At 37.9% G+C, this 26,354-nt stretch overlaps 1 protein-coding gene across 7 annotated transcripts in view; it reads left to right on the forward strand.

Moving 5' to 3' along the window:
* AOPEP (aminopeptidase O (putative)) overlaps positions 1-26,354 on the forward strand; it is a 189,674-nt gene that overhangs the window by 98,762 nt on the left and 64,558 nt on the right. For 6 of the 7 annotated variants that reach the window (XR_009820913.1, XM_062019060.1, XM_062019061.1 and 3 more), the window contains 2 exons: positions 11,494-11,556; positions 12,235-12,318. Coding sequence is in view for 6 of the 7 variants with exons in the window: in XM_062019060.1 (XP_061875044.1) it covers positions 11,494-11,556; positions 12,235-12,318 (147 nt within the window). In the remaining variant the exon portion in view is untranslated. Of the gene's footprint in view, positions 1-11,493; positions 11,557-12,234; positions 12,319-14,741; positions 15,050-26,354 lie in introns of those variants that run through there. The other variant, XM_062019065.1, reaches the window with a different exon arrangement.

Consider the following 26,354-nt stretch of genomic DNA (forward strand, 5'->3'; position numbering starts at 1 on the left):
GGCTCTGAGGAGTGAGTGAGCATGTTTACAGGAAGAATTGTCAAAATAGCTGGAGAGCTCAATGCAGTAAGCAGTGGTCACTGAACCTGAGATGTATTCAAACACTGTAGTTGAGGCCTTCTCTTGGCAGCTTCAGAGGTGTGCATGTCTGCTCTTCTCTGCTTTATGCTCTAAAAGGCTCTTGGGAAGTTTTACCCTGAGATCAAAATGTTCAAAGATTAATATTTGAAGATGCAAAGATGAATATTTGAATCAGGATGGAGTTTGGTGGGTCTTTTGCTGTAAAATTATTGAAAATAAAATTATCTTTAATTGGAAGGGAGGAAAGGAAGAGACAACACAGTAAGTATCATCTTTAATTTCTTGGAAAAGTACTTTTATATTAATGGTATGTTTTGATCAAGGTTTTGTTCTTGATTAAAAAATCCAATACACTGTAGAACAGCTGCTTCACAGAAATAGTGGTGTCTCCTTCCTTGGAGGTGCTCAAGACCCACCTGGACATGTTCCTATGCGACCTGATCAAGGTTTAACCTGGACTAGATGATCTCTAAAGGTCCCTTCCAACCCCTACCATTCTATGATTCTATCATTGGTAGTTGTTACATCATGTTGAACTGGCTGCCTGAAATGGAAGAGTTTTCTGGCATTTGGCTTACATGTATATCTTTGGGGATGTGCCTTATTAGTGTCTCGTAGTCAACTCTCAAATCTTAAATAAGGAACACACAAGCTGACTAAAGAATTGAAAACAGTTTTGATTAACATGAACTGTTAAGTTGTTCAGAATGAATAGTGAGTAGTGCCATTATACCCTGCAAGTATCTATTGGCTGTGTAAACAAAGCATGTTTGGAAATATTTTTGCTGCAGACAAAACAGGCTTGTAAATCATTGTAAATTTTCTTTAAAGACTAAAGAAGTTTCTCTGATAGTTTATCTGTTCTGTAAAAACAGTGTCATCAGGTATGGTGCTGCTTCTGAGCATCACCATGCCAACCTCTTCCCTCTGTCTTCTCCAAATAACCTTTTTGATGATTTACCCTTGTTGCCTTCAGTACTTCTCAGGCTCTTATGGAAACTAGTTTTTACTTTATTGAAAGAATTGGACTTGTTGACATGTATATACCTGCAGTAATCAAGAATAACAATGTAATAACAATATTGATAAATAAAACCAGAATTTGGCCCGTTGCCCAGAAAAAATAGTTCTATCCCAAATTATGCTTCCAAATTTGGTATTTTCTAAAGTATTAAAGGTTAACATTATAAAAAGGGGTGTGTTGTAATGCCTGACCAGTCTTTCTTGTGTGGAATAGTGCCACAGCACAAGTGGTTGTCTTCTGGCTTGCTCTGCAGGAAGGTTTTCTTGCACACAAAATGGTTAGAAACTTAAGAGATGCAAGCCAAGCATTTCTGAAATTCAAGCTTTCATGAAGATTTTTCTTCTGGGAACACGTAATGGTGGTGTTAAATAAGGTGAAGCACACTGCGCTGTTGAAAAAACCTTTTATCAAATCAAGCAACCTTCTGTCTGTGCTTCTGTCTCAGAGGTGACTCACTGGGGATTTACAGTTACTTTTCATCATATGCAAGTAAAAATGACTTAACACTACTAACTTTACTCAATGAGTTAAGCTGTCAAGGAGTAGAATCAGATGAACAAAGTATCATTAGAAGTGGAAAACACCTATGAAATCACTTAAGTCCACTTCATCCCTGCTGATGATGATTGGTTCTCTTTAAATATGTTTCTAATTTGTCTTTCAGTCTATGTGAGTTTAAGACTCAAAGACAATATGCTTCTTGAGGAAGATTTTCTCAGTTCTGCACAGACTTGTCTTGTATTATATTACCCGCTTAATCTAACTCGATTTTTTTTTTATTCTACCCTAGGTAATTAAACTTTAAAAAAATGTACTTAAAATCTTTCCCCATTTTGAACTCTGTTGCACACTGTTTGATTGAAAAGTAGACCAATAAACATTAGCTAGACTGTGCATCTCATAGACTCCTACATGTGTTTTTTTAAGTCATTCCAGTTTCCCCACCTTTTGCCCTGAAACTGCATTGTTTCATAACATACTATTATTTACCAGTAAACTCACTAACTTGAATTTCCTTGGCTGCATATTTCATTTGGTACCTTATGCTGTGAAAACAATCTTTCTTCAGTTTAAAGACGAAGGGGTGGAGGATGAGGGGAAGAGTAATTGGCTTGCTCCTTTGTAATTTTTACTTTCCAGCATATCCTACAGTGTAACTCATGACTCTTACGTGATTACATAGCTACAGGCACTAGGATAAATGCACCAAACCACTCCACAAATTTATGAAAAAATTGTAAGAGGTATTAATACTTCTATGTCCTTCTCCTAGTCTCTTTTACTACTTTATCCTTCTGTTACAGTTTAATTCTTATTAACTGTTCTACAGCAGCTTTTCCTGCTTAAAGTCGGTGCTGCCAACAGATAATAGAGTATGTACACCTCATAGCATGCCTTGCAAAAATTCTACTCTATGCTTTCTCATTGTGAATGAACATTAGAGTTCAGTCTCTTGTTACAATACTGAGAATTTTGACTGCACTGCTTTCTGTGACTGTGGTAAAGCAGTAGTTTAAGCCTCATCTCCTGATGTTATTCGTTTCTGGAGATATACAGTCCAAAGAAATCTTCCAGTAGTGAATATTCATTTATTCGTAGTATTTCTGGGTTTGTTTGGATATGACCTCTTAGATTGTCCTACCTGAAGAAGAAATGGATTGAAGAGGAAACTCATAGCAAAACTATTAAAGAATTTGAATTGAAATATAATTTATAATGGGTTTTAAGTGGATGCAAGTAACATTCCTGTGTTTCATAAATTTTAAGGGGATGTTGCAGCAGCCACTCAAGTACTTAATATGATTTCTGATAAAGCAGTTTATTGTTAAAAGATTGCTGGCTTTTCCCCAGTTATAAGCTTTCTATATTTCCTGTTTCCTTGTTCTAAGAGAAAGATTAAGAGATAGCTCTACAAGAGAATGCAACAAAGGCGAGTGGTTATGAACCATTGTTAACAAACCAACCACAATCTTTTTTTTTTTTTTTAAAGATTCTCTTACTAAATTTCTGAAATATCTTTAGCAGTTGTTCATGCAAGTTTTACGGAGGGTGCTATAATCCTTTTTCCATCAGAAAAATCACCCTTATTGTATCAGAGTGTAGCTTGGGTTTGTCAAGACCTGGTATTTCTTGTCATTGTTGACAGTAAACAAGTGAAATCCTTATTGTTTCTTGAGATACAGTAAATTTGTAGACCTGGACAGGGAGGATAACCTGTTAACTAGGAATATCTCATTCAAACTTCTGTTTTGGGAAAAAATTGGGAAGGTGCTATGAAGAGGTATAATTTTCTTACTTACTGAATAGAGTTTACCACTAGCTCTGATAGATGAATATCAAAGTTTATATTAAGTATTAGCCACAAGAATAACATGCTACTGCTTGAACACTGAAGTTTCCTACTTAATCTTTGATTTTTTTTTTTTTTTTTTGTTGTTGTTTTTTTTGTCTGGACGTGGGGACTTTTGTGTGTATTTTAACATCAATGCAGAGAATATAACTAATTTGACTGCTATGTTCCAATGAGTTGATATCTGAGAAATAATTTGAAGAAATTGTAACTGCTACTTTAAGATAAGTACTTATTCTTGTATGGAAAGCACACTTTGAAAAAAAAGACACATCCCCTTAAGAAAAATGGTATCATTTTTATATTAGCAAGCTTGCAGATTAGAAGATGAAAAGATCAAGTTGTTAAAAATTTAAATGAGCCTAAGTCAACAAGATAAATTGATTAATGACTTCCTTAATGATAACAACACCATAAGAAACAAGTTTTAAAATGAGGATCGTTAGTGCTGTGTTTTTTCCGAAATTAGCAGTTGTGCTGTCAACATTGTATCCCATTTTCTTAGAAGATAAAGTGGAATTTTGGAAAATACAAAAATGTAATCGAGCAATGTGTGTAGTACTGTAGTGTGCATAAATGTCAGATGAATCATGAAGAGAAACAAATCAAGACAGATTGCACAGACAGACTTTCTGTGTGGTTGGCACTTTGAAATATGTTTTAGATAAAGACTAGCTATCTGAATGTCTTTCTAGATAGACTGTAGTATATGGAGAATTAGGTATTTTATTTATAGAAAATTACCAAATTAAGTTGCAAGGACTATTATTATTTAAGTAGATTCTATGTTAATCTAAAGAAAGTTATTGGCATAAAATGGCCTTACTATTTATTTAGCCATTCCCATATGTGGTATTTAAGATACAGCATAATGAGACACAACAGTAGTTCAGTTTTGTATGCTGAGTAGTTAAGAAATTAAGTAGTTTCTAAGTTTCTAAACTAAGTAGTTAAGAAAATCACTTCTATAAAATGATACATCATTAAATACCACTAAGGGCCCAAATTTATTTCAGAACTCTTTAAGTTCAGGCATGGTTTAGAGTATTGTTATAGTTTTGGAGGGTTTGGAGTGAGATGCTTCTTTATTGCATGTGTTTACTGATTTTAGGAGAAAAACACAGACATTCAAGATCAGAGAAGTATTGTTACAAATTAGTATGTAATCGTGTTCTAAAACTGGAAAACATACTGCCTCAGGTTACATGACTCCCACATAGTGTTGACCACCTTGGTGTCCAGGTTGAATGTAGCTGGTGACTTTTAAATGTATTGGCCATAACATTTCAGTGCCTCCGTTGTTCTCATTTCTGAAAGTGAAGTTTAAAAAAGAGTTTTAGGAGTCTTAATTTAGACATTAATTGACTAATTCAGGAAAAAAAGAAAAAAAGCTTTTGAGCTTCTCAGCTGGGACTGTGAGTCTGTATTAAGGTTAAAGAGTCATGACTTGTGAAGTTTAATGACCTGCTAAAACATTGGCTTGCCTCTCCAATCAAAAGCCAGATTTTCACAAATGTCTTTCTGTTTTTCTTCAGGGTAACTTTCAGTATTGAATGTGTCCAGCTCAGAAGTACAGTAGTAGTACAGTAAATGTACATGGGTAACAGCTTGTTCAAGAAGCTGAAGTGCACTTGAAACCAACATTCAATTTCTGAAATAATTGTGGGCTGGATTCCACACTGCTGTTCCTTAGAATCTCTTAAGTTTAATAAATCCCAAGCAGTCATTCTTGTTCCCTTTTACTATTTATTGCATTACTGAACACAAAAGCTGTGCTATGTGCAGAACGACCGAGCTTATCCCTACTATAAAGGAGTTATGTTTGGTATCTAAAGAACAATAACTGTTTGCTGCCTGGCTGATCAATGCTGGCTCAAGTTCACATTCCCAAACTCCCACTCTCCCACCTACATGTACAGGGGTTGGAAACATAGCAAAAGGAGGGAGGATGGGTCCTCTTTTGAACAGAAATTTTAAGCTGAGACTTGCCTAATAAAGGCACAGCTGGGCTTGCATAACAATAAACATGGATTTTAATTCATTGCCTGTGAAAACATCCAAAGAAAAGCACAGAAGTTAGCAACCAATTAATCTTTAGCCTGCCCATTATTTTCTTTACCCAATGGAAACAATCTGTAATGGTTTCAAATATTTTTTGTGCTCCCTTGCAAGAAAATAGCTTTTCTATATGAATTAGGAAGGAGTGGACTTAAAAATGGCTGAAATCTGTCCAGTTTGAACTCCCTTAAAAGTAAGCATTGGACATGGGATATAAAATAATGAGGAAATAGTATTTGAGATCCTTTTATTGCAGGAGGAAAGAGTGCTGGGCATGATGCTGAGATAAAAATTTTACATGGCAGGGACCATCTTCCTTCCCAAGTGGACTAGGTTTTTTTTAAAAGAAACACACATTTTACTTCATGGAACATTTCTCTGTTTTCTAGGCTTTTAGAAAGGACATGTTTGTGATTGGAAGGAATGAATATGTGGGTAAGATGTACTTCATGCATGTGTATAAATAAAAACTGTGTATCTCTAGTCTATGTTGCCCTATATAATGCTGACCTAAAATACTGTGACCTGCTCATTTATGCAGTGGTCCAGTCAGAAACTCATAGAGAACCTGAGGGTTCAGATCCTGCCGTTGTGTTCCCAGCTGGCTAGAGTTGGATATGGAAGCTCTTGCTTTTGAGACCAAGGCTTTTTCTCACACATTCTGAAAAAAAACAAAACAAAACAACCCACTCTGCTGCTGAAGTACGTCTAGAGAGCAGATTATAACAAAATACATACAATAGTCTTCATGCCATTTCCATCAGATCGCTGTCTTCCACAAATGTTGATAGGAGGAATGTCAAGATCTAAGTTTGTATTACCTTCAGTCATTCTGTTTTAGCAGCACTTTGTAGTTAGACTGATGAAGATCACCTTTTGTTTACTCGTGGAGGAATTAATTGATTCTCCTAAAATACATTCCACTTCCATAAGGAAAGGATGTTTTGACTATTCTGTCAGTGAAATTTGAATGCCAAAGTTAAGATGTCTGGAGAATGATACATTTGAAAAGTCTATTGGCTGACAAAGCTTTTGGTCAATACAAAAATGAGCAGTAAAGGTCATGGTTCAACTTATGATTATTATCCTTAGCATACGGGCCGATAGTATTTCATGGCTAAAGGGATAATGGACTTTTGCCTTGAACATGTTTCTTTATTAGAGCTGTTGGAAGGATTTTTGATTGCGTCAAGGGATCACTAAGACTCATAGATCAGTACCTCTGAAAGATGTATTTTATTTCTTCAACAAGAAGTAAAGTCTGTCTCATTTTCTTTTAAGTCTCTTTGTACTGGAAAAGTAAGAAAAACACTGCTTTTCATATCAGCGGTGCAGCACTGTCCAGTATCCATATTCAGGCATGTTCTTCTGTGGTTTTATTGTAACTACAAAATAAAAAACAACATACAAATGGTCATAGATACTTTATCAGGTTATGAACCTGATCTTGAGCTAAATAGGCCACCACAGTGATTAATGTTTACCTAGGATATTTATCTGCAGATTTGCTAATGTGGATATGAAGAATGTAACTACAACATCCCTTTGGAAAAACTATTCCTGCCACAGTGTAAGAAAGTCATATTGTAATGTGCTGAAAATGCATCCCCCAAGTTAGTGTTTCAACAGGTTTTTGTCTGTTGGAGGTAGAGATATTTTCAGGAAGGGCAAGTTTAAACTTGAACATAATGTCTCTGTAGGGGTATTACATTAAAGAGTATCAGACACAGCATGCTTATCTGTAGAGAGCAGCCATACACCACCACAGAGACTCTTGGAGTAATTATAACATTTGGATTTTTGGTATCAGTATAAATTACCACCTTTCCTAAAATATAGATAATGTCAGAACAACTTGATTTTCCATTTCAGTGAATAAAGCTCTCCACATGAAAAATGCACAAAACCAGTTGGGGAACTTGCTGTTCTCACTAGAGCACGTTCTAGGCTGGTTTCCATTTACTGTAATTTTGATCCACTGCTGATATACTGCTTCTTGCAATGTGGATGCACCAGCCATCTTTGCCATTTTCAGTTTTAGCATGCCATCTCCTTAGTCTCTCTGCTGAATTCTGTTAACTGGTAGTGTTTTAAAATCCTTGCAATTGTTGCCCTTGGGGAATACAGTCAAAAGTTTCAAGTCAGTATTACTTATCTGGTGAACTACTGGATAAAATACTTTTCTGTATTTTCATTTTCTGAATCATTTTACAAAAGGTTGGAAGCCAGGTCTCATCTGCTGAAGCAGTTCTCAGGTCACACAGGCTGTTCTGAGGGCACGTCATGTTCTCAGTTTCCCAGGAAGTCATTTTTCCAACTTTAGTGGTCATTTTTCCTATAAATTTTCTGTGTGATAGGAAAACCATTATGTATCTTGCATTTTACCATAGTGCCTTTAAATTATCATTTACTGATACAACAGAAGTGATAGCATCAGCCTTAAAAACTAGGCGGTGTCGTTCTAATATCATAGAATAGAATGAGGAGGAAGTCTATTTTTTTTGTTTAACGTTACACGGGGAAGGTGTGTAAAGGTACAAAATTTTGACTAGTAGACTGGTGAAGTTTGCTACATACTGTAGGAGAAAGCATGACACAACAGTAAAAATCTTTAAACTTTTCTGTTCACTTGCAGGTGTTCATGTAGGTCTGAATATATAAATGTGGGTGTGTATATGTGGCGTAAAAATCAGTAGTTGAGAGCAAAATAAAATCTCTAGAAATTAAAGGTTGGAAAATTGCTCTACTGCCTTAGTTACAAGTTTCCTCTGCTCTGCAGAAGCTCTTCTGAAATTAATTTACAGTAAATATTTTTATTCCTCCATTTTTAGTTTTTCTTTTTGCCTTCTGGTATCTGAGGATTGCTGTGAAGCCAACAAAATTGCACTGATTCATTGTTCACCTTAGTTAAATCAACCTTCTCGATGGTTTGAACATTGGAGTAGCACAGTGCATCTGAAGTTATAGACAACTTTGCAGAGGAAATGTGCATGATTACCATTTTTTCATTGAGTTATGAAATATTAGTAGCCACTATAGCCTGAAAAATTTAAAACCAGATTCTGTTTTAATTTAACATGAAATTGTTTTCTGTTGCATAAATATCCTATTGTATTCCAGGCCATGTAAAGTCCTCTAAGTTCATTGTACGCTTGGGATCTGGTCTGCCTTGAAGAATAGCTGATGTAAATCATTGCCTAAGTTATTTGCCAGGACATTGGGCTGTCTTCACCCAGTTGGTAGAAGGTGCTACCTCCTCCCTCTTATTTCAAAATTCAGTTATATATAATCCTGCTGTTGCAAAATATGAAGGATCATAGCGTGCTCTAACATTTATAAATGCTTGCTTGCAATCAAAGTGTTACATAGGACACCTCCATTAGCAGTCTCTGAAATTTTCCCCAAGTAAAGATGAGAAGATGGACTACAGACAATCGACTTCATTTCTCTTGTGAGGGGAATTACATATGACAGTCAGGGTCATGTGGACAGCAAACATGACTGTTGATGGAGGATGATTCAGTCATTTTCCCTGGTGCCATCACCTTTTTTATCTAGTGTATGTAAGTTCTTTCCTTCTGGAGTATGGAAGAATCCAGCAGGAGACAAAATGTTCTTAAAAACATCTTTTCTCCCCTCCCTTCCTTTCCATCCTCTGCTCTTCTTTTCCTCTTCCCTGCTCTCTCTTTCTCAGTCCCAATTTTCCTGGCAAAATTTCCTAGTCAAGTCACGAGCAAAATCTTACCTGAAGCATCAACAAGTAGAGTTAACAGCTGACTGCACAGCTGGTGTGCTGTGACCACCACTTGCTAGGCCTACCCCGTTTCTCTTGCTGTTTTCTTTCCTCTGCAGGCTGTCTGCATGGGCATGTTGGCTCTTACCTCATGCTGCAGTGCAATCACCTTAGAGTAAATAAGCTCTCAGGTTATGATGTGCACAGCACTAGCACCAGGGAACCTTAGGTGTTGGCCCCATAAAGGATAAAGAAATCAGTAACAATTCCTGCAGCTGCTGACTGGAAAATGGGAGCTACCTTTGAGTTTTAATGCACAGTGTGTCTATATGTTCAGAGATTTTCATCCCAAATCAGCCCCATGGTCTGCAGGTCTGACAATCAACGTCTTGTAACTTTTTTCTCCCCTAGTTTTCACCAAACATTTTGCAGGAGAAGAGGTATAATTCTTTAAAGAATTTATAGATTGACTTCATTGTTTCTATGACCTAGTGTTTCCCATAACTTCTGTGGGAATGTACAATCTAGTCTGTTAACCGATCCAAAGGAATATTGTTTCGGTAGTTGTATTCACTTGTGTTTGCCATTACCCTAATTTTTTGTTCATATTCTTGTTGATTCTCTTTGAACTGTGCTCTGTTAATCTTTATTCATTCAAACACACACATTTCAAAAGTTAATTTATATGAGCTTTCAGAATTAGAACTTCAGAATTTAGTAGAAAATCTGTTGTGGCATTACAAAACAAAATTACAATGTTGATTCCAGTTTCAAGTAAACCTGTTGTGAGTGTGAAATAAAAATCTATAGCAAGATTTCCTGTTGTGATATATCTATTAAAAAGTACATCTTTGTGTAGTGCTTCATAGTGAAGTTGCTTCTATTTAAAGCATTGAGTTTGATCTTGGCTTTGATCTAAAGCTTTTGATCTTGAAAGAAGGATGTTGTGGCAGTAAAACAAAAAAGGTAGGAGAGAAGGCTTGTTTTTTTTTTCTTTTTTTAAAGTGATAGAGCCAAATGAATACTGTCAAGATTTAGTATGCATTAATTGGATCTACCCTTATTTACTTAAATCTGTTTGCAAAGTCCATCTAATTCTGTACATGGGAGGGATTGGTCTCATGAGCCTTATTCTTTGACATGAGCACAGATTTTCTTTTGAGCTTTTGGGGAACTGGTGTACATAGCAGAGTAGGAATTACTTTTAAAATATTGAAAATACATTACTAGCATAATTTTAGCTATAGCAAGTGTGATGTTGTCTATCTTTTATTATCTCGTTTTAAATGCTAATCGCGTAGCACTTAATAAAATCCTCACTTCAGAATTTGTAATATTCTGGTTTTGCATGGCTGACGTTACTTGAGTCTCTCACATCAAGGTGGAGTTTTAATATACTCTTCAAAGGGTACAGAAGTATCTGCTGAGGTCCCATGCTTACATTTAATCACCTGCTAGCAGTCTCTTGAATTTAACTGAGGCCTCATTTAATGGGAAGCCTCAGTGAAGGGCTTGCTGTGATACGGAGAAGAGCTGCTGCGTAGCCCTTGCTTTTAAGATATGTTTCAGATCCTCCAAGGTAATTTAATAGTTGAATTCCATCTATGTCAAGCAAGTACTGGTGGAAATCTTGAAACACTTAAGCGGGATGACACTTTCTGATGTAAGCTAGCCCCGTTAGGCTGTTCCTCCGTCCGTGAAGTCCTGTGACAAACAGCGTGAACGGGGAGAGTAACGGGAGAGCGTCTCTCGAACCCAGCCAGACTGTAGCTCCCCGGGGGGAGCGTTCGTGCCGAGGTTCGGGAAGGCCGGCCTGCCGGCGAGGGGGGCGGTGGCGGGGCGGGGAGGGGCTCCGCTGCTCTGGGGCGCGGACAGGCGAGCCGAGCGGCTGCGAGGCACGGCTGGCCGACGTTCCTCCCGGGCACGGCGCGGAAACCCCGGTGGGGCCGCCGCGAAGCCGTCGGGCCCTTACGTCTTTAAGGCAGGCTCCTCCTCTCCGCGGGGCTCCGGGGGCCGGAGCACGGGGGCGGGGGACCCCGCGGAGGTGTTTCATTTCCTACCGAGAGCCGCGGTGTGCCCGCACCGAGGCCGGGAGCGACGGGGCGGGCACGGCTGCGGCTCCGGGTGTCGGCGAGGCCGGTCCGGCGGCGGGCAGAGAGGGCACCCTGTCTCCCGGCTTCTCTTGGCCCGTCGGGGACGCGCCGCGGGGCCATCCGATGTCAACGTGCGCTTTCTCTCCCCATCTAGCCTTTGCTGGAGGAGGGCGAGACTTGGAAGGAGTGTCGGCTTGTGCAGCAAGTGAGCGGCGAGGTGAGGAGAAAATCTTTCGCAGCTGTTAACGTTGTGTCCCATCGTGTCATGTGTCCCGTCCGCCCCCCCCCCCCCCCCCCCCCCGAGATTGCCTTGAGAATCTGCTCCTGGGGCTTCCCACCTGACATCTACTCCACACCTCGGCCGTGCTTTTGCTTTAGAAAAGAATAATTGCTTCCGTATATTCGTATGGGAGGAAAAAACCCAAGCGTTGTTACTTTATTAAGTAATAACGATGCTACCATCCAAATTTGGGGTCGGTGGTCTGGAACAACATTAAGGGTGGATGGCTGGAAGTTAATCTCCTACTTGAAATAGAAGGTGTGAAGAGATAAAGCACTGAGATTTTTCCCAAGGATTTTTGCACACTGCAATGAAAACTTTATATTTGGCTGTCTGGTCTGGGACCAAATACATTCTTTGTGCAAAACCTCTATAAACTGAAGGTTCTAAGGTGAAGAACACCATCTCACACTTTGACCATGCACAAGTTATTAACCAGATTACCAAAGACCACGTCGTTCTGGATGGGAAAAGTTCTTTTCTTCTTTTCAGTGAAGCAGTGGGGGGAAAAAAAAAAAAAAGTCTTGATGATGTTTATAGCTTGTTACTAATGCTGAATAGCTGCACACTGGTCACATCTTCTTCCTAAAAAAGTGCTATGGTTTTGAACTGCAGGTCACAAAATGGATTCAGGCAAACCAGAAGATCAGAAAAAGTGGCAAAAAGAAAAGAAAGCAGGATGAAGTCGTTTTCCAGAAGGTAAGGGTACATTTATGTAGTGGGGCAAAAGGCAGCAGATCCAAAACTTTCTGATGATGCCCTTTTAAACTCTCTAGAGATGTTGTTTAGCTCCTTCGAGGAGGTGAAAGTAAAAGGGTGTTACCAATGGAGTTTCAGTGTCACTCTGTAATTGTAATGGAAATAAATTAATAAGGTGTCTGTAATTTAGGATACAAAGTTTCTCTGTGTTTGCCTTTAACTGGAATGTTCTGGGAAAGAAAGAGTGCTTTCATCAGAGAAATCAATAGCACTTGAGAAGCTTTTGATAGGACCCACACCACTATTTGCAAATTTTCGGATACTGGTAGCTGCAGAACAGTTTTCATGGTGGATATTGGGACAATAATAGATGTGATACGTATACTAAAACAAACATTCTGACTGTGCTGTTGGCTCTTCATTCAGAGAGTGAGTTTGAAAATTATCTGTTTGCAATGCAGGTTTCAATTGATGAAAACATTTCTAGCTAGTTATTATAAAAGTTGCTACAATGGATTTTGAAACTGAAACCAACTTAAACTATTTTAAAACCAGATATTATTTTATTTAGTTATTGTGAAACATTTGTTCTCATATATTGGATTGACTATTCAAATCATAATGTAGAGAGAGAAGTAATTAGATTCCAGTTTTACTAAATAGCTGATGAAAAAGTGTGAATAAAGATGCAGTATTAGAACTACGGGCTATTTTCCTTGCTCTGGTTTTACATGCAAATCTATATATTTTTTAGAACCCTTGTTACCTTTAAAGGATTAAAATAGCACTGTGTTGTTTTGTTGTTTCAACAGTGCTTCTAGAATGCATGATGAATCATTGCTGTTTCTGTAGCCAAATTCTTGCTGATAGCATGGCTGCCAACTCCTGGGATATGTTGCCTTAGTATGGGCATTGCAGTATATGATAAATGTCTACAGAGTGCATTGTTGTGTGGGGGTGATTTACCGGCTCCATGGTGAGGTATAAATCCCACTAAATAGCATCCTTTAATTCACCGCTTCTTTTATTTTTTAATTGTAATACATCATTTATGAAAGATATTCTGTAATGTTGTATTTCAGAAGCACACAATGTAAACAGAGATAGTGTAAACTGTAGCACCAAATAATTTTCTGTTCATGTTTCCATATGTGAAATACTTGCATGTACGTGTAGCATTTGTATTTGCAGTCATCATGTGTTAAGATGAAGAGTTTTTAAGTTTGAAAATGTTTTTTTGTGTGAGTTTGTGAGCAAAATGCTTTGAGCAACAAACAATCCTAGTACAAGCTACAGTGTGCATACATTACTTTTTAAATAGGACAAGGCAGATCCCCTGCTATACCTTAACAGTAGTCTTAAAGGTACTTCATGCTGTTACACCCCTCCTCTTTTTACAGGAGAAAGGTTCCTCAGTGCAAACGCCCTTTATACCAGTAAAATTCCATTTCTGTTGGGGTGAGGGGGGTGTTCTCTTCATACTGCTCCAAGGTTTGTGAGAAAGAGCTTCAGCATAGAGGCTTTCTTTGATGGAAATGCAAAGCCTCGTGTGTAAACCTAAGATGTACTGACTTCTTTAAGACAATGATTCTTGAGTAAGATCTGTAAGCATAAACACAAACTAGAATTAAAGGCAAGAATATGCGTTGCCTACTTATATCCATAAGTATGAATAACTCTTGGAGATTCCGTGCGGATTCACACCACTGCTTAGGCAGGGTACGTAACCTCACAGGAAGGAAAATGCATAACAATAACCATATGTTTGGTAGTGAAACTATTGACTTGGCATTGAGGGTGGGATTCTTTCTTTTCCTTTGAATCATTTAATCATTGCAATGATGACTTTCCAGTGCAGAGAAAGAGGGTTAGGCATGTCCGTGGAGCTAGCAGAGCAGTACCGTATTATTTCATTTCAATGTTGGTTACAACTAGATTTCCAAAGGGACTTACCAGAGTGGTGCCCACTCAGTGTGCATGGTGCTAGCCTCTGTTCCACTAGAATTCTTGGATTTTTAGCTGTGTTTGTATTGGCTTGTAGCAGAAATGGCATCATACGACCATTTCAGTACTACTTCAGGGACAAGCAACAGAACAAGAACAAAAAAGCATCTCTAATGCAAAAAAAAAAGGGCACCCTTGAAGAAAGTAGCAGAGGTAGTAATAAAACCATGGAGTGAGAAGAAGGAGTTGAGAAACTAAGCAATAAGTAAATAGAGAAGTCCAAGAGCTGGTACCAGCCCATATCACAAATGTAATTACACTAAGAATACTGGTGTGTTTTGCTACATCTAGAAAATTACTTTCCATTGACCTTGCTTATCCTTTCAAAACAAACACTAACTTATTAAATGTAGCTTCTAAACTTTCATGTGCCTGTGCTGTCTGATTTTTCCTCTATCATTTTTTTTTCTTTGTGATAGGAAGTCCTATTTCTAATACAAGATGGATGACTTTGCTATACTGAGACACCACCAAATCAAAGCAACTGATTCTGTACCCAAGTACAAAATCTAGGACAGAGAGATAATTGTGTACAGAATGAGTGAAACAGAATTGTGGAGGAAAGGTTGCTGTCAACTGCTGGGGAATTGCTTCTGAAAAACAGTTGCCTTCTAAACAGTAGAGTTTGTAGGAGCCAACTTTGTGAACACTTATATGTATTTAGAGAATGTTTGAACATACCCAGTATACGCAAGATGTATTTCAGCAGTGTAACAAATTCTGTAGGTGAGGGAGACTTTCTAGTCAAGACTTCTTGTTCTTTTGATACTCTTCTCTCTTAACTTTTTTTTGGTATCTTTTTTTTTCCCCTCAAACCTTTTTGCTGCTCTGTGAATGATGCATTTTGTTTTTTCTTAGCAGCTCTTGTTCCAGTTGGTCCTCTCCTGCTTCATTTTCACACTTCTTTCTCTTTTCTCTTTTGACTCTCTTGATCACCTTCAGTCCTGTACATGACTTTCTGTTTAGTTTCAGTAACTTTTTCTGTTCCCTAAGTTACCTTTTGCTCTCCGTACTTCTATTTATAGTTCTCTGTTGATACTCTTGATATTACATGGGTATGTGCACATACACAGTTGTAAGCACACTCACTCCTTGCATTTCTGCTTTTGTCATCTCATTGTCTTACACTCTTCACATTTAATCTCTTTGGCTGGTCAGCACATCCAGCAAGCAGTATATGTATCAATACAGAATGGAGTTTATGTGTGAAAATCAGAGAAGGTAGAACAGAGCTTGTAAATGATTGGTTGGTTAAAATTAGTGTTGTTTTATTATGAAGAGTGTGATTAGAAATACTGAGTGGTGTTATTTTTGTTGTAATACTGGGCTGTGGCTGCATGAGAAAAAGCATTCCATTATCCATGCCAGTGCTAAGCATAAAGCAGAAGAAAACAATCTTTCAAACAGGCTAGTGGAACTGTAGCATGCAATCTGTGTCCACTGTGGAATTTGCAGGGAAACATCTTTTTATTAGGAGACTAATTCACTTTTGCATGAAGTTAAATGTTAAAACGTTAAAAAACATTAACAAAAGCTGCTTGAAAGTATTCCAATGGTAGAAAAATTGCCATAGACTGAGATGTCAAACGTACACAGTACTTAGAGAAAGCATTGAAATATTTATATATAATACAGTAGGTAGGGAAGACTATTTGTACAAGTTATCAAGGTTGCATTTCATAGAATCATAGAATGGTAGGGGTTGGAAGGGACCTTTAGAGATCATCCAGCCCAACCCCCCTGCAGAAGCAGTTTCACGTAGATCAGGTCGCATGGGAACATGTCCAGGTGGGTCTTGAAGACCTCCAAGGAAGGAGACTCCACAACCCCTCTGGGCAGCCTGTGCCACTGCTCCCTCACCCTCACAGTGAAATAGTATTTTCTTACATTTAAATGGAACTTGTTATGTTCCAGCTTCATCCCATTACCCCTTGTCCTGTTGCTAGCTACTATAGAAAAAAGGGATGTCCCAACCTCCTGACACCCACCCTTTAGATATTTATAAATAAGATCTCCCCTCAATCTCCTCTTCTCCAGACTAAACAGCCCCAGTTCCTGCAGCCTTTCGTCATATGAAAGATGTTCCATTCCCCTGATCATCTTGGTGGTCCTGTGCTGGACTCTCTCTAGCACTTCTCTGTCCCTCTTGAGCTGGGAAGCCCAGAACTGGACACAGGACTCCAGATGAGGCCTCACTAGGGCGGAGCAGAGAGGGAGAAGAACCTCCCTTGACCTGCTGGCCACACTCTTCTTGATGCATCCCAGGATGCCATTGGCCTTCTTGGCCACGAGGGCACATTGCTGGCTCATATTTTGCTTAATATCAACTAGGACTCCCAGGTCTCTCTCTGCAGAGCTGCTCTTCAGCAGTTCGACCCCCAGCCTGTACTGGTGCATGGGGTTGTTCCTTCCCAGGTGCAGGACTCTGCACTTGTCCTTGTTGAACCTCATGAGGTTCTTCTCTGCCCAACTCTCAAGCCGATCAAGATCCCACTGAATGACAGCACAGCCTTCTGGGGAATCAGCCAGTCCTCCATCAGCCAACTTGCTGAGGGTACACTCAGTCCCCTCATCCAGGTCGTTGATGAAAACTTTGAACAAGACTGGCCCCTGAACCCATCCCTGTGGAACTCCACTGGCCCACAGGCCTCCAACTCGATTCTGTGCCATTGATCACCACCTTCTGGGCTCTGTCATTGGTCTGTTTCAGCTTGTTTGTTTCTATACTGAAACTTTGAGGAATAATTAAACTTTTCCAGAAAAATTTCTGCTGCTTTCTCACAGAAATACTGTTCTCACGTGTTTAAAATTTGTCTACTAGTTCACTGAAAATGTGATTGTCTTTGATTTTTTTTTTCCTATTGGTTGTTGCTATGAATCATTCTTCTCCCTCCAGAGATTTACAATTGTTAGTATTTAAACTCTGTTAAAACCTGAGGAAAAATGACTTTGTTGAAATAGCTATTAAGTTTGTATTTAAAAAAAATATTAAAAACCCCCAAGTTATGATATGTATGACTAATGCTAAATGCTGTAACTCTTGTCCTTTAACAGAAATTCACCAGTGTAACTAAAGCACAAGAAACAAATGTTGTAATTCATTAAAATAAGTTGAATTGTTAAACTTCAAGTAGAAAATGTTCTGAAGTCTCAGCAAAAATGAGGTAGGGATAAGAAAATACAATGTAGTAAAAGAGCTCTTTCATTTAACTAAATAATTTATTCAGGCTTATGTGCTTCTGCTAATTCAGGTAAAGGAATATAAGATATAATGCATTAAAATTAGTTTAAAACTTTAATTACCATGTATTTTTTGTTTCTCAAGCATTTGTACACATGAATGAATCCACCAAATTGAGAATCAAAGCGAGGATCAAATCTGACATGTATCTTTTGGGTTTATGCACTGTATAGTGCTTAACAGCTAGAAGAAACATGGTAAGAGGTCCTAAATTATTCTTCAGAGACTCTTCATTGGAATGATTTGCCCTACATTACCTTTCCAAATCCTGTTAATCTCACAGAACTTTCAGAGAAACCTGCAAATGTATTGGCTGGCCTTCACTGATTACAGATAATGTTTAATTCCTTTGGCAAACAGGATTCTGATGGAAAGTTTTGTACCACGTAGCTGAGCTGCAGTAAAGGTTAAGCTATTTGAGAAATGGAACTTGTCATTTAAAAAAAAAAAATCCCCTGAATACGTAAGAATATAATTTCAGGATATTAAAATTAAACACTTTCAACAAAAGGAAGTGTGTCACACCTGGAGTCTCCCAGATGCATGACATTATTCTGTTGTCAAAGGGTGAATGTTCCTTTTAGGCAACATTCAGGCCACATTTTAAAATCAATGAAACAACTTATCACCACCCATATGATGATGTACCCTCTCCATATCAGAGTCTTAGGTGACCATTTCCAAATTAGGAGAACTCAGGCCAGCATAGCCATGTGTTGGAATAGTTTAGAGTTTACAGATAATTACATCACTCTTAATTATAGCTGTCCAAGCCAGCAACTATCCTGTACAGCTACAGATTAAGATCACCTTAATATAAAACACAAGTTTTGTGTGAGAAAGAAAAAGGAAGCTATAGTGGAGAGGTTTGGGCTTTTTTTTTTCCCTTTTGACTTGTAGGAAGAATTGGTTACAGGCCTATGATGGAGCACTGTTTAACAATCAGCCTCATCAGAGGCATTTTAACAGGGCGATGTCTGTGCATGTTATCATATGATACCAACAAGGTGAATTACATTGCCGCAACCCACTGGTGCTGCTAACTTTTCACTCTGCTGTTGTTTATAATTAAAAAGCCCTATTTTTAGTGATTGAAATGTGTTTCTTTGTACCTTAAAAATACCTTTTGTCTTTAATAAAACAGGAAATGAAAAATGTGAGAACAATTTTATTCTTTCAAAAATAACTGGGAAAAAAAAGGGATTTAGTAATTTTTAATACTTCTCTAATGTCTGCCCCCAGCGCTTTTTATGCAGTGAATTCTGAGCAGCAATGTAGTTTTGAGAGCAGAAAGAACGCTGTTCGTTTCAGGGCATTTGCAACTAGAGCAACTTAGTACCTTTGGAAAAAAACTGTTAATGCTACATTCAAACGCTCCGTAAGTTTTCTTCTACAGAATTTCCTATGCATTTTTTATTAGTTGGGAATGTTCCCGTGTGCATGGTAGCTGAATAATTCCCTTGATTTGAATGTCTCCAAGTTCTTGATGTGGCTGATTGTAATGACTCTGAAAGAGGTGTAATGGATTACTAAGTCAAATGTGTGCTTTATTTCAGTCTTACATATGTTTTATTTGTCTTGTGTTTATTATACATTGTCAAAAATGAGCTTAGCAAATTTTTGATGACGAGTCTTGGTTATTGTCCTCATTCTGTGTCTTCAGTTTTGATTATGTTACATATTGTATAATAAAAGCACATGTGTAGGAGTCTGTATATGTGAACATTGTTATTTAAATAAATTTATGAGCACAGAAGACAAAGGCTTGACCTTTACAGAACTGCTTTAAAAGATTTTGGTAATTCCTAATCAGCTTTCTGATGGCCATAGAACTAAAAGTAGTCATGGGTACAGCTTGCAAAACTGTCATCCTCTTCTCCCTTTTCAGCCCCCCTGAGGAGCAACTTTAGAGTAGGAAGGCAGCTCACTGTTAAAAGCAAATACATTCTTTGGTGCTGTAATTAAAAAGCCAGAATCAAATTCTTAAAGATGTTTAAATGGTAATGTACTCATTTGATCTATGCAGCATATGTTTTCTTGAGTTACTTTTCTTGTGTCACAAATTGAGTGACTACTCACAATTGTCTGGTTCCTGTCATCAGACACTTTACTTACAGGTTTTGTAAAACCTGTACCAACATTTGAAACTAGAGTATATCAACATTAGTATGGATATTTATGCTCTATACGTATGTATCTAAATATATGCCATATAAATGTAGAAAAAGATACAAGCTCTCTTAATATATGTCCGTTTATTGGGACTGCAGTCACGCTATGGATGAGCAAACAGAAAATATCTTCCTTTTCCCCTCTGTACTTTTACGCTAAGTTCTTGTCCTACATTGAGCTCCACTCAGGCAGTCTCCATATCTGAACAGCATTTTTGAAGTACAAGGTATTGATACTTTGATTTTCTATTGGGCATTTTCAAAGGAAATCTTACCAGCTCTCTGCCAGTTGTGCAGTAACTATTGTTGTCTTGGTTTTGTTTAAATTCAAGAGATTTCTCTATTTTTTTGGCTGTACTTCTGATGAATTCAGTGAAGCTACTCATATATTTAAATACTTTGCTGCACCAGTCCTTAGTCGTTCATCCTCAAGATCTTTTGAATTTGAGTGCTTTGTACTGCAAGATGTGGCATAATTTTTTGTTTATATCTTACAGTGCAGATGAAACCATTTGGGATGAGAAGAGAGAATATATTTGAGGGAGGATAACTGTAGAATTAATTTACCTTTGGCTCAGTTTTTTCCTACTTCCTATGATTTCCTCTTCCCTCTTTTGCATTGTTAAATCAAAAGTAGATGCCTTTCTCAGTGCACCCCAGTTTATAGTGTGAGAAACCCATGAGATACAATCCTAAGTTTATGTATAAAAGTAACTGAGAGATTCTAGATGTCTCAGAACATACTACGTAGTAGTGTGAAGATAGTTTTAATCTCCACCCTGCGCTTACTTGTCCTCTTCTAAATGATTGTAAAGCGTTTTCTGGTTTTTTTTGTTTTTTTTTTTTTTAATGCAAGGACACCGTTGCCATGACATACCTCAAAACTATGTAATATCTCTCTCAAAAATCTATGCCCTTCAGAAATGCTTGGCCAGAGATACTGAAGAAAGTTGGGCAGGGAAAAGGTATTGAAGTCTTCCAAGTCTGATGTCCCAACACAGATCTTCACCTGACGTCTTTCTGTGTTTTAAATATCAATAAATGAAGCCACACAATTTTCCATGAAGCAAATAGTACTACATACTTTATAGTAATGAATTAAGGCTATGTTTGGTGGTTTCTGATAAAAGCATCTGATAAAAGTAGTGTTGGCTTTGAGTATATTTTTTAAGATAATGATTTAATGGACAGCTGTTTACTTTTGTCTTTGACCGAGTCTATATAGGTCTGTAATTTTTTTAGGCAAAAGGAGAGCAGAATAGTTAATAAAAGCTTGCTAGATCATGGGTTTTTTTCAGTGCAAATTGTTGTCACTGTAAAACTTCTATGCTTGCTAGGATAGGCTGTTGGAGACATGATACTTAGTTTAGAAGCCAGAAATGTGCATATGTGTTGTCACTACACAGCATAGAAAGAGGTATGATGGACAAATCTGCTTCTGTGTTATTAAGCTGGAGGTAGTGCAGAGCTAGAGCCTGGGATAAAGAACAATTGCAAACAAAATTCTGTGCTATAGAGGTATGCCTACTGTAATTATACTTGGTGCTTTGTAGCAGTCTGAGACAAAAATACTGTTTAGTGTCTGTGGGAATGTCTTGTGTAATGATCTGTCCTTCAGGTACTCAAGTGGCATGCAAATAAATATTTAATGAGTTGTACTTAATTAAAAGTGTCTGGTCAGATGATCATATCCTCTTATAGTCTGTCAGGGACATGGTGTTTTTTCTGAAAACAAGCAATTTTTTACTTCCAGGGTGTATTTCATATCTAACACTTGTTTTTAATCAGTTAAAGCCTGTGAATGTGCCATATAGGAATTTGTTTCAAGTGGCTTTAAAAAGGGAGGTTGTGTAATACCAGTGACCTACATGGCGTGTAGACACTAAGTCTTTTCATTTGTTTTCTCTTGTCCAGAACATTGAGACAGGAAACATTCTTAGAATTATTTTTAGATTTTTAGAAGTCAACCTTGATTTCCTCAATTAGCAGTAATCCCTTGGCTAGGCCTGAAAGCAGTATTGTTTACTCTTCCATAGTGCCGTATGCTTGTAATTTTTTGCTTTATTTTGGGTGCCTGTGTTTTGGGTTTTTAAAAAAATACTGAGGATCTTCAGTTTGTATTGGATTGTGATACTTGAACTGTTTAGGTATGCAAGAAAGTGCTCCCAAATGTTTTTATGATTCTTCTCATTGTGGGTCTAAGTCACAGTAAGTGGTTCAATTTATTGCATTCTAGTGAGATGAACATATCTGAAAAGATGGCTTTCAGGCTCAATAATTATGTTGTCTTTATGACATCACATTTGCTGTGACAGAGGCAGAGCAATAAGGAGTCAGGAATTATGGTTTCCTTCTTAGCTTATATCCTGTTTGTTTCTCAAATAAGCATTTGGCTGAGGAGTGAGCTATAGGTCCCAGTACATCTTTACACGTAGGTCATTGCACTGCTGCTTGTGCTTTAATCCACATGTCCCCGTTTTTAAACTAAAGAGAAACTGAGTGCATCATTGTGTTTCTGTAACCCCTTACAATGCTTCTCCTTCCATTTCCAGCCTTAAAATCTGGGAAACTTCTACAGGCATATTGTCTTAAAAGATGCACAGGTTGCAGAACTACTGAAACTTACTGCCCTTTCTTCTACCACACAAATGAGTTGTGCTATGTAGGGAGGGTAAGTGGTTTCAAGTTCTGCGTCTTTGTAAATGCAAAAATATACTTAGCTAAGTGTTTTGATACTTGTGATGCCAAGTTAATATTTGTAAAGCATACAGATATTGGTAGATGCAGTGGCTGTTGGAGTTCAGGGGACTCCTGTTGTTGCAAGTGCAGGAGCAATGACTGGTGGCTTCAAATAAAGGGATTGAAATGTTAATTTATCTTTGTGCTAGAGATCAGCTTTTTAGTGTCTAACCCATACTTGTCTTGCAATACAACCTTATGTTTCCAAATCATATGCTAGCCAATGTTTGACTGTATTCCTTTCCTCAGTAAAAAGCTAGTGTTTTTCTGCTTATCTCTTCATGAATCAATTTGAATCTTTTTATTACCCTTAAATGTTAGAATATGCCAAATGATTAAAATGTTGTAAAAATGTCTTTTTATGACACAATGAAAATCCCATGTGACTCAACAAATCTGCTATGGAAAAGAGTTATTTTTGAAGACTTATGTGAGTTTTGGCCATGACATTGTGAATATCTGTTAAAGTTTATAAAAGTCTGATTATGGACATAGAAATGTGAACTGTGAACGTGAACTCACCTGCAGGTTTAAAGAAATCCAAAACAGCTCAATATTAATTGCACAGGGGATAAACTGGAAATTAAGAGAAATTTGATCAATATACCATTGCTTTCACTACTGTGATTCTATTTACAGTTTCTATAAATTTGTAAGTCACAAAATGAGAAGTAACTGAGCCATGAAGTGTTACCAACACAAATAATATCCTTGAGATCCTGTAATGCTTATTGCTACTCATGAGTCAAGTAGGTAGGCATAGGAAAGTACTGTAAAAGGAAAGTTGAGTCTCAAGGTTTTGTGTTTGTGTTCCCCCTCCCCGGTCAGTACCTGCTGGGGAGGCTTCTGTTCTCCTGTGGAAATACTACAAATAGCTACACTGTTGGCCTGTGAACTATCACACAAATGGACATAGAAGCAAAGTTGCTTTAAGTTACAGGTAAGGAGAATTTAGCCACTTAATTATGCTGCATTTTGCTTTTAACACTATGAGCTGGGAAATGGGAATTAAAACATATATGTAGGGAATGTCAAGGTAAGATGCCTATACAAGGATACTCTTTATATTCTGGAAGGTAGTATATAATGTAAGTGGCTTTTTTTCCAGTTTATTGAATTTATTGCCATCTTGGCTTAGTTAAGAGTGGACTTGTGCAATGCAGAATCTTTCCAAAGCACTGGCAAAGATTTAACAGTAGATCCAGCTGAGTTCCCCTGAGGCTTTGAGCTGAAATTCTGGCTTTCATATTAAATTAGGCATGGTTGCAAGGAAAGAATTTTTGAAGTTCTTATGAGGTGTATGACTGACAGAACAGGCAACTGGTATGCAAATAATTTTCATTTACATTTTCTTTGTTGGGTCAAAACATATTTAGGACACAAAAGGTTCTTGTTTATGGGATCTGAAGTGTTAAAAAGATATTTTTAAAATCTTAGAAAAAGCAACCCCCTCAATCTTCTTTGCCCAAGTTTCTTTTGTTTGAGGATTCCTCCCTTCAAAAAAGCACTTCCCCCTTTTTTCTGAACACCTGAAGCTTTATGCAACTATCCTGTGTATTTCAGCCAGATGATGTTTGAGTTGATTTTTTTTTCTGTTTAGACTTCAGTAGTTTATTTTAAATCCTTTGGTAAATGTCTTCTGTGGTTTGGCAATGGCCAAATGGACTTCTCATTTGTTTACTTGGCCTGCTCTATATCTGTATTATTGTGATTCTTTATGGCAGGTGCTGCAGCTGTTCCTGCCAGTATTATATTATGAATGAAAATCATGAAATAAACTTTGTCCCATGCTACTTCAGGCGGGAATTTCTGTTAAACTCTGAAATGACCCATCACCACACCACAGTTATCTTGTTTTTTACTCATGCTATGCTTTGGAAATGTCATGTATTTGACAAGTTTAGGTTGATGTGTGATTAGAGATAACAATGTTAAGAAGTCTGTCAGTCACTTGTCTGCAACTGAGTCTTCTCCGCAGTTCCTGCTGGACTAGTCCCTTTCTGGTGTCATCCTTAGCAGCACTGGGTGCTTAGAGAGAAAGGAGAGGTAAAGCAACAGAGTCATTTAGTCAGTCATTTCACATTACAACAAAGCAAATTAAGTCTTTTTGTTTTCATTTCCTGCCTTGCATCACATCCTCTCAGCTCCATGTTCACATTCATTTCTTACTATGTTCCCTGTCCTGGTTTTCATCGTTGCTTTCTAGGGAGGAGGGTTTCAGCAGCCTCTTTATTTCCTCCTTTTGCAAAAAAAAGGCAATCATGGAGGTGAAAATCTATTTTCTAACCAGAAAATGTTTATGGATACACTACTGTAATGAATACCTATCCTTTACTTGACTTAAGCCTCTGTAAGCTCTTTTTTTTTTCTCTTGGTTTGTCTATGAAAATAAGAGGGAGTGTCTGCTTATTTTATTCTTTTTAAGTGAATCAACAGGAAGCAAACAAATCTTTCTGTATGAACAAACTCTGTGATTCTACTGGTAAACTTGTCCTTCTTTCTTTTCTTTTTGTACCATTGTTTATCTGTTCTTGTGGAAGATAATACTGTCACCTGCCTAGATGCATTCTTGTATGACCTGATCTAGGTGAACCTGCTTCTGCAGGGCGGTTGGACTAGCTGATCTCTAAAGGTCCCTTCCAACCCCTACCATTCTATGATTCTAATGTAAACTACTGAGATGGGTTCTTCATGAAAGTACCTGTGTTAATTTTGTGAAGGATTTTAGGCAGTTTTGAACACACAGAAAATGCTAAAAAATTGGAAATTATATTAAGAATGTGATGGATTCATTTTAGCTCAAATACCAATGACACCTCATGAAGGTATCTTCACTTAATCTACAATGACAACGGCTGATTGCCTTTCAGCAGGAGCTGCTGAAAGTGTGTAAGAGGGAGCATCCACTAAGAAGTAGTTACTAAATACTGAGTGTCATACCATGCCTAACTGGGAGAGGGTGGAGAGAGATGCCTAGTTATTACCTCAAAGAGAGGGAAGAAACAGTTCAAGAAAAGTCAGTGTGGGATGTGAACCCGAATTTGTATGGGATCCACAGTGTGAGTTTTCAGGGAAGGAGTAACTGTCCTTTTTAAGAAAGGCCTTGTCCCCCTTTCAGTACTGGAATATCTATTTCCCAGTGGGTGCTGAGGGTGCACTGGAATTCCCAACCTTCACGGGCTTCTGGTTAGTTAATTATTAGGAAAGTTTTGCATAAAAAGTTTTGTATTCTTTCTAATGTCTCGTCTCCCATACAGAAGCCAAATGTTACAGTCGTCTTTGACTATATTGCTTCAAGTAACAAAGGGACTTTTCTGAAGTCTTTTTGAAAACCTGTGTCTCTGCTTGTTAGAGCACTGTGGAAAGCTCTTGAAATGCAAGAGTGGGCAGCTGAGGGGGGAAAAGACACCTTAAAACTGACAGTGAGTAGAATCTGAACACTGGGATCTCGGTGGGATACAGTGTTTTTGCATTAACTAACTGCAGGATGAATTGTAACAAAATACAAACTGATTAAACCAGGAGTTCCCGTTATTAGCATCATGAAAGTATTAAAAATAGATTTCACAGCAAACAGGATATGTGGTCATAACTGTGCAGTTTCAGTTGCCCGGTATTCATGCAGTTGACCTTCTATGCTGAGATCAGAGAGAAGTGAGGAGCCTTATGACTCTGAATAAAATTCCCATTTAATCCGATCACACCAACATGGCAGCTCCTGGAAGGAGTGGGCTAGCATTTGAGGGTAATGTGGAGAAATGAATTAGTACCTCCAGGAAACAGCATGTAACACTGCTTCTTCCCTGGGAGTGGCACATTTTTTCTGAGGAACTGTAATTCTACCTGGAGTTGTGGCCAGTGGACCTTCTTATTTACTTTTT

This window comes from Colius striatus, chromosome Z (genome assembly GCF_028858725.1).
Source record: "Colius striatus isolate bColStr4 chromosome Z, bColStr4.1.hap1, whole genome shotgun sequence".
Classification (NCBI taxonomy): domain Eukaryota; kingdom Metazoa; phylum Chordata; class Aves; order Coliiformes; family Coliidae; genus Colius; species Colius striatus.